Source organism: Aulostomus chinensis, chromosome 16 (genome assembly GCF_037954235.1).
Source record: "Aulostomus chinensis isolate RoL2024-O1b breed Wild chromosome 16, RoL_Achi_v1.0, whole genome shotgun sequence".
NCBI classification, from domain to species: Eukaryota; Metazoa; Chordata; class Actinopteri; order Syngnathiformes; family Aulostomidae; genus Aulostomus; species Aulostomus chinensis.
Window position 1 is genome coordinate 2,977,338 of NC_141335.1, and position 8,797 is coordinate 2,986,134.

The window sequence follows — 8,797 nt, forward strand, 5'->3', positions numbered from 1 at the left end:
AGAGACGTGTGTTTGGGTTGTCCATCTGTCTGTACAAAATATTTTACATCAATGCCATAATGCCTTGAGGGTACAATTGTAAAATAAACTGAAAGGAAAAAAGCTAAGACATATAATCCTTACCAGTAAGTGTGCCATTTAAATAATCCTGACTGGGACAGGGTGGAAAGAAAATATATTTTAACATCAGGCAACAAGGGTATGCAGGTAGTCTAGCCATCTCTTGTGTTCCCTGCCAACGGGGGTCTGTTGGTTCAGTTCCCAGTGGGGCCTCTGGCTTGGTGGCTCGGTGAAAGCAGTGCAGCCACACAGGTTTTCATTTTATGGGGAACCTGTGGGATTAAAAAGTGTTTTTCATTTCGTTTTTGTTTTGTTTTTTTCTTAATTTGAACTTTTCACTTATTCCAGATATCAGAAATGAATACATTGAGCACTGCAACCAATAAAACTGTTTCGTTGGCCCCTGAAGACTCCGTGTCCTGCACCCTGTCTCGGTGGCTCTGTGGTGACACGGGTTCTGCTCAGGGCATAAAGAATGATGCTTGTCATCAGTCTAACTTGCTCCACACATGTGCCACCTGCTAGTTAAGAACAGTTGCGAGTCCGTCTGAGGGACATCTCTCCATTTCTCTTCAAACTTGCTGGATGATTCAGGGATAGCTACCTCTCATCACGGCAGTGCTGTGAATGCCACTGCACTTTAAGCGGCTCAGTTTAACCTGACATGATCCTGACATGAACCTTTTGGCTGCATTTTCAAGCCCGTGTGTGAGATGCAGGGTGAGCTTGTGCAGACACTGTTTAACAGCAGTGCTCAGGCCCCCGGCTGATGTCCTTCTAGCCAGGAGTCGAACATGTGTGCCAACTTTTTCATTCGAGGGGTTTGTTTTACTTTCATGTGTGGGACTTCACCTCGGTTGAGCTCACCTACTCTTTTACAATTTGTTTGTACTCTTTAGCCTGCAATGTCTATGTTAATGCATGGGATCCTCTTATTAATTACAGATGTCTGACAACAGCAAATGAGCTTCTTGAAAAACTCAACCGAACCACAACCCTTAGACCTTACAAGTCTAGTTTTTAACCTCCCATCAGTCACATCAGTTTGAGCAGAGGATCATTTGTGTGTGTTCACCGCTCCACCGCCACTAAAAGTCACATCTCATCTGCATCCTTTTTGACTGCATATTTTAATCTCATCGTGGAAAACAAGTATACAAGATGGCAACTAATATCAGAGTTGGATTATATAGAATATTTGCTGCTGTACTTCTGCTGAATAGTAGAAGCAGTTGTGACAAACTGCTGGGGACCGCAGTCAATTCCCCTGCAGCAGGGTGGAGTTTTGATGGCATTTTGGGTCATTGTGGCTCCACGTTTTATGACTGGTTAAGACTCGTACTAGCAAATGACTGTGTGTGTGTGTCTTGGAGACTACTGTGTAAGTACTGAGGGGTGGTGTTCAACCCTCACAGTTACTATATATTAAGACTTTTCCTTTGATCCAAAATGAACCAGAATGAAGAGGACCTCAGTGAAGAGGTTGAGCTTTGTCTATACCACAATAAAAAAATCTTTGCACTTTAATTCAAAATCTATTTTATTCAATCAATCCACAAAATGAGACAAACATCTTTAAGAATACAAAAAGAGATCTTATCTCGCCCCCGTTTCATCCACATTTTCGAACATCCTCTGAACCAACAACGCCTCTCCGTCTTCATCTCTCACACTCATTTGCTGTCTAAAGAACGCAGAAGCCACATCGCCGAGATATCCTCACACCTCAACAACGCGCGTATGGCAGCGACCTTGGCTGGGATGTTTGGACTCAAGGTGCTTTGTTGCTCATTTTACAATCTCAGATTAAAAGAAGTGTAAGTGAAGAGATTTTTTCCAGTCTGTTCCAACAACTTACTTGTCTTATCTCTCAAACTTAAAAAGCACAAGACCGAATAAACTTGTTAAATAAATCCCCTGAATGTTTAGGTACAACACTCGAACACAAACCTTTAAATATCATCGGTCAAACATTGGAATCTATAGATCCAATGATGCTGCGTCCAGGACCAGAGGTTGAACATCTGGAAAAACAACACCAGTATCTTTTGCTTGCTTCCTTTTGCTTTATGTCAATAAATAGCAACACAAGTTTATATAATCGGTTAAAATCTGACTATAAAAACCCACCAGAGTGTAAGACAACTCTGATATTGAAATTAATCAATGATTACACTCGTCATTAATCAATAAATAAGTCATCTTCTCGATGCAATGTCGCTGACTTCAACTCAGCTTGAAATAGAAATTAAGAACAAGAAAAAAAAAATACCCTCGTGTTGTCAGCCGAGACATTGTCCAGCAATATATGGCAATCAATGAATCTATCAGTGCGAGTCGTCACATTATCATCAGCCTCTGGATTAGATTTCACATCCTGGCTTTTTGCCTTGGAAGGTTCTTCTCCCCTGTGATTAAACCTGAATGATGTCTGATTAACAAACATTGCCCTGCCAGTCGCCTACAGGTTCATCAGTCAGCCTGGAAAGTTGCCAGTTTGAATCCCTGAAGCATGGCGAGGTACCTTAGGGACAGTTTCTCACTGTGTTAAGATATTGCCTCGTAACTGAGCACTCCTGAACATGTGAGACGGTGAATGAGGTGCAGGGTTCAATGCAGGTAATCCTCCCTGGACAAACACATTAAAAGACTTGTGTGTGTCATGATCCTCAGTATGGAAATGCTACAAACAGTCCTGGCAGGACCAGAAAAACTCAAGATTTTCCCCATTGCCACTCCCTTCTCCTGCTAATGTCGCAGATCCTGCATCTGGACCTTCTACTGGCGAGGCTTCTCCTCACTGAAGTTGAACAAGAGGCTCTTGGCGCCGCTCTGCCATGAATACAGAGTCTCCATCGGAGTTTTTCCATCCTGCACCAAAGACAAAAGACACGCAGCTTAAAACAAATCAAAACGCTTTTATGAAATATCAGAGTAACATCATGTCAGGGCTCGCTGAGGTTTTTTTTCCTCATGTATCACTTCTGATTTGAGCTCACGTTTTTAGGTTTTTATCGTTGTCTTTTTCTTCAGGTCAAACCAAAGTGTTTGTGAGCTACTGAGCATATGGCTCGATGAGTAAGACGTGGATTAACCCTGATGACCTTGAGAGTTTTTGAAACACACACTTTTTGACAGTTTGTGCTGTTGTTAGCCATCAGTCTCCATTAGCTCCAAGCTAGACATATGTGGCTGACTCTTTCTGCATTCTGGAGTCACCGTGAAGTAACAAAGGAGGTAAAACTACTCTTTGTGAGCTCAAGACAACTATTAGTGAGTACTTGAAAAGCAAAAAATACAGTTTGGGGTTTTGCGTCAACAAAAACAATGGAAGTCTGAAATGAGTGAGGCCACTGGAGGTCACAGGAGGCTGCATCTCACGTAGGTTCTTCTAATCCCATTCTCGGCTTCTATCGTTTTATTTTCCCAAGCAAGCAAACTAATAAAAGTTTGATGTGATCTTTGAGTGGAGGAGGTCAGCTGGACGTGGTGGTGTTGTGAACTTACGCAGTTCTTGGTGTTGAGACTGGCCCCGTACATCATCAGCAGCTTGATCATCTTGAATCGGTTTATTCTCACAGCATCGTGCATCGGCGTGTCTCCATCCTGCAGGCACAGAGGAAAACCGACGCTTGTCACATGAAGCCGTTAGAAGCTTGTGTGCGGATTCTAAATTGGCTTCACGCTGCAGGAGGCCAGACGTTGGTTCTTACTCTGTCTTTGGCATTGACGTCAGCTCCACAGTGGATCAGGTGCTCAGCACACTCACAGTGTCCCGTCCTCACAGCCACGTGGAGGGGGCTGCTGCGCAGCTGAGGGGAGGAAACCTTCTATTAGCTAAACATCAGAAATGAGGGGGAAAAATCTCAATCTGAACTTTGTGTATTTGTGATGTGTCCCTTGAGGGACGTTGTGAGTGTTAAATACGCAGCACGAGAGACCGCCAGGTATTCATATATCAGTATTAGATATAGGATTTATGGGCTTTTCCAAATGTTTTGTAAATGAAGAAAAATGTTAAATTCAAAATGTCTGTTCATAAAAGGAAAATGTCAGATAAACTTAAGTATAAGATTTATGTGTAAATATCAGTTATCAGCTGAGTGTCCCAGAAATACCAACAGAGATTAATCATTTAAGAGGTTTTTGTTTAATGTCCAATAAAACTGTCCAAATTAAGAAACCTTTCTGTTGTTGGATCAGACTGAGGATGAACAGGTACCTTGTCTCTGGAGGTGAACTTGGCTCCCTGGTCCAGGAGGAGCTGCAAGGCCGGCAGGCTGCCTCCCCGACAGGCCCAGTGGACCGCTGTGGCCTCCAGCTGAAAACACACACACACACACACACACACACACACACACACACACACACACACACACACACACACACACACACACACACACACACACACACACACAGAGCTGTTAGACTGTTGAGATCATAGAAGGAAAGGACACAAAGACAAGATATAGACTAAACTATGCAGTTCTCTCACCTTGTCTCTCTGTTCGAAAGCGGCACCGGCATCCAGCAGCCTCTTCATGACCTCCACGTGACCTTTAAAGGAGGCTTTGTGCAGAGCCGTTCGCTGGAACTGAAAACAGTTTTACACATTTTAGAAAGAGTCCAGAACCCTTTTGAATGAGCAGGCTGAGGCAGACACGTACATGGTCAGCCACATCGGGGTTTCCTCCGTCTGACAGGTACTTCTCCACCAATGGCATCTTGTTGTCCATGGCGGCGGTCAGAAACTGCTGCTCGTCCACCGTGTCAGGCTGCAGGCGAAGGCAGAACATGACATGAAGACAGTGCAGCTGCACCATAGCAACCAGCGAGGAATCCTCCCTCACAGCAGCAGCAGTGTTGCTGTTTTACAACAAACATAAATGATCCCTTCATCCATTTTCTACTGCTTATCCTGTTAAGGGCTGGGGGGGTGTGTGGGGGGGGTGGAGCCTATCCCAGCAGCCTTCCCCCTGGACAGGTCACCAGTCCATGGCAGGGCCAACACACATAGACAGACAACCATTGGCTCTCCCAGCCACGCCTACGGTCAATTTAGAGTCTGGATTAACCTGGTCCCTCTTGATGTCTTTGGACTGTGGAGGAAGCTGGAGTACCAGAGAGAACCCAGCAGGAACAGGGAGAACATGGAGACTCACCCAGAAAGACCCCGTGCTCCAGCTGGGGCTCCACCCACAACCTTCTTGCTGGGGGGCCACAGTGCTGACCACTGTACCACCGTGCTGCCCAAACAAGCATAAATGAAAATATAATCACCACTATCTCTGGCGCTGGCTGCTGTTTCTTATGGATGGGTGTCTTCCTCTCCCTCCTCCTCTTCCTCAGCTGCAGGATGTTAAACAAGTCGTCGACTGTCTCCAGCTTCAGCCGGCCGCTTTTATCCGTCTGACAGGCAAACAAGACAATCAAAACATGTTTGACAGCATTCACTTTACCTTGATATGCATTATAATATAAGAAATATGAACATGAAACGTGGAAATCAGTACAGTGTCATGTAAAATGCAACACTGTGTCATGAAGTGATTTATTTTACAAGCATAATCTTGTAATCTAATCTTCAACTCAGTATGGAAATTAAAGGCACTGAGAAAAAGATCACAGCAGAGATCAAAGGTGAATGAACTCTTTCGTTACTTGAATTTTGCTGCATTTTGACTGACCTGCAACAATCACAAAATGCTGAAACGTGAATAATGTGGATATGAAATGAACTGGAACTTTACACCAGAATACTGGAGATGGTTTGAGCACCAATCATCAGCATGTGCTGTTCTTGGTGACCTGCAGATGGCGTCATAGACCAAGAGACAAACTGAGATCCCAGTTCATGATGGTGGTACATGCAGAAGCTCTGAAACCGACCGATTCCCCCCCCCCAAAGAAAAATAACCACACAGGCGATAAGACGGGCTAATTTTCTTTTTGTTCCTTTCTGTTATTTTCAGACAAAAACCCTGAAATTAAATTGATAAACATTCCTGATCGGATCATTGGTTTTGATGTATGAAATGTTTGAAGCAGCAGGCAGAATCAGCACCATGTCATTTTATTATTTCGTAAATTAACGTGCCCATGTGCCTGATGGTTGCTTGGAAGCTAGATCGCCAGCCGCCATCGGGTCGTGGGTGTGTTCTTACATGCAGAGCGACCACGCTGACTTCCTCTGGCTCGCTGCTGGTGTCGCTCTCCTCTGACAGACCTCCAGCCACCAGCTCTCGGTGGGACCGGCGGTGGTCCTGCTTCTCCTGGCTGACAGACGCCTCGTATTCGCCCCCTTGGAAGCCATTCTCCTCTTTGCCCTCTGACCTCTTACCGGTCACCTGAAGGAGACACCAGATGGAGAATGTGTCATATGACGGTCTGACCACAGATCTGAGTATTTTCTCTGCGTAGTCATGAAAACCTCAAATATTCTATACTTTGGATCACAAATACAATGTGGTGTTGAAGAAGTTCTTACATCTTCGAACAAAAGAAACGTGGCTACAGCCCAGTGATGTTTCAGAGCTATCAGGAGTTCATGCATGGTCTGATTTGCGCATTTATTGTTATTTTGGGAGGAGAAGCCTGCAGATGCGCGTGCGTGTACACGTGCGTCACGTAAAGACAGAAGACAGAGGAAGTCTGGTGCAGCGCTGCTGCTGTTTCAAATGGAGCGACTTTAACGCCCAAGTAAACATCACCATCTTCCCAGAGGCACTTCTGAAATTCTGAATCTCAACTCATGAGTGAGCTATTTGCAAAAGGAGGTCGAAGTAATTCTTAAAAGAGGTAAAGTATGATTGAAACCCAAATAAAATACATCCAACAAGCTGCAGTCAAGGAAAGCACATGTGCTCACTGATCTCTGGAGCAGAAGTAGTGACCTTGCTAGCGAACAAGCTTCTGTTATTTGACTTCATCACAATTTGTCCGATAGAACTGGACTTCATAGTGTCTCTAAAGTACGTTCACTTGTGTTACATTATTGTACTGCTTCATCGCCATGATTGCTGAATTTATGTTTATCCTCTTCCATTGCCTCCTGCTCCGTTTCACCCCAACCAGTCGAGGCAGATGGCCGCCCACAGATGGCCTGGGTCAGCTCCATGTTTCTGCCTGTTGAACAGATTTTTGTTGTTGTTGCCTCTGCTAAAGACGAGCTTGAATTGTTGTCTCTGAGCACCGTGGCTCTAGACCTGCTCCCTCTGTCCAGTGTCCTGAGATAAATAAATACTAGTGAGTTATTTGCGCTGTGTTTTTGCCTCCTTTTTTTAATCTTCTTTTTAATTTTCCCATAATGGGAGCTGCACTTGGTATGAAATATGCTTTGTAGTCTAAACCTTTGCAAATACTCCAGTTCTTGTCCTCCTCTTTAGGAGTATTACTGATATAAATCAAAATGTAATATGTCGAAAAAATTAACGTTTTAATGGTCATCCATGTCTCATTTAGGGCCGAGCGCCAGATTCTCTCCTGTGATGCGCAGCTGCTATCGGGAGGAGAGTGTTAATGTTTCAGCCTCCTCAGGCTCCTCGGCCCACCTGACGGATACGAGAAACTGACGTCTTAATCTAAGTTCAGCAGCGTCACTTTAGATTTGAGTTGATCCCGAGTTTAAGAGCTTCCAGCGCTCAGCAGCTGCAGAGCCAAGTCACACTGTGAACAGAGGAATGTAAACACACCAGAGCTTTAACACATTAGCACACACACACTTCAGCTCAGCTGCAACTGTTTATATGTCCAATAAATGAATCACTGGCTCATCAGTCACTGGAAACATTAAAAGTGTTGTACAGTAATCATCCTGCTGACTTTAAACCCTAATAGCTTCAAAATATTTAGAAGAATGAAATGACTTTAATGGATAAATCCCTTTCATTTGATGTACTTTTTGGTCATGAGCTTTGAATTTGGTATTATTTTGCTTAAATATCTTTATGAACCCAAATTGAACCGCAAACCCTGAGCTTTAAAGAGAGGGGTGATTATTTGAGTGTTTAGTTTGTGAAAGGTAAAGAGTTTAAGGGTTTGAACATTTAAAATGCAGATCCTGGCCTTTTCAAAATAGAATTCAAGAGCTGTAGTATGAAAAATGGACCCTGACAAAAGTTGAATTTCAAGAAATAGCTTAGTTTCTTTTTTCCAACATGCCTCACTATATATCTTTTTTTCTCCTAGTCATGGATTCCTTTGCAAGTGATGGACGGAGATAGAAAGAAATTATTAAAAATCACTTTAAGTTATCAATTTAATTTTGAAATTTCAGAAAATCTTCAGAAAAGGATTCTTTAGCTCAAATATATTTTCTGAAAGAATCATTTGAAATGAGAGAAAAAGAATCAAGAGTTCAAAAGACCCCGAAAGACAAAAACACATCATGTGAGACTTTCCTAAAGAAAATGTTCTATTTCATGCCAAGAAAAGGTTGATGGGTTTGTTCTCTCCTATTATGTGAGAGAACATGTTGTTCTCAGGCTGCCTCCCTCTGTCCTCTACATCAGCAGCAGTTCTTACCAGCTCCTCAACGCTGTGCAGACCCATTCTTCTCCTGGAGTTGATGCAGTTCTCAGGTAACTGGATCTAGAGTTAAAGTCCACCGGCCGTCCTCTGGGATGCCCACTGTCTCTCTGTCCGTGTCTCTGCTGCAACCAGAGCCTCAGCTGCTTATATACCCCTGTCAAACCTCTGCAGAAAAAAAAAAATAGGGACCCTGTCACTCAAACTCAGA

General features: G+C 43.6%; 1 protein-coding gene across 1 annotated transcript; it reads right to left on the reverse strand.

The window, feature by feature from the left end:
- Window positions 1-1,660: 1,660 nt before the first annotated feature.
- On the reverse strand, window positions 1,661-8,797 carry LOC147247138 (uncharacterized). The gene is made up of 9 exons (XM_086180496.1): window positions 8,584-8,797; window positions 6,225-6,407; window positions 5,341-5,469; window positions 4,728-4,835; window positions 4,556-4,654; window positions 4,283-4,381; window positions 3,774-3,872; window positions 3,568-3,666; window positions 1,661-2,931 (listed from the first exon to the last, which is right to left on the reverse strand). The coding sequence occupies exons 1-9, from the start codon at window positions 8,608-8,610 to the stop codon at window positions 2,839-2,841; spliced, it is 936 nt and encodes a 311-aa protein (XP_086036622.1). The 5' UTR covers window positions 8,611-8,797; the 3' UTR covers window positions 1,661-2,838.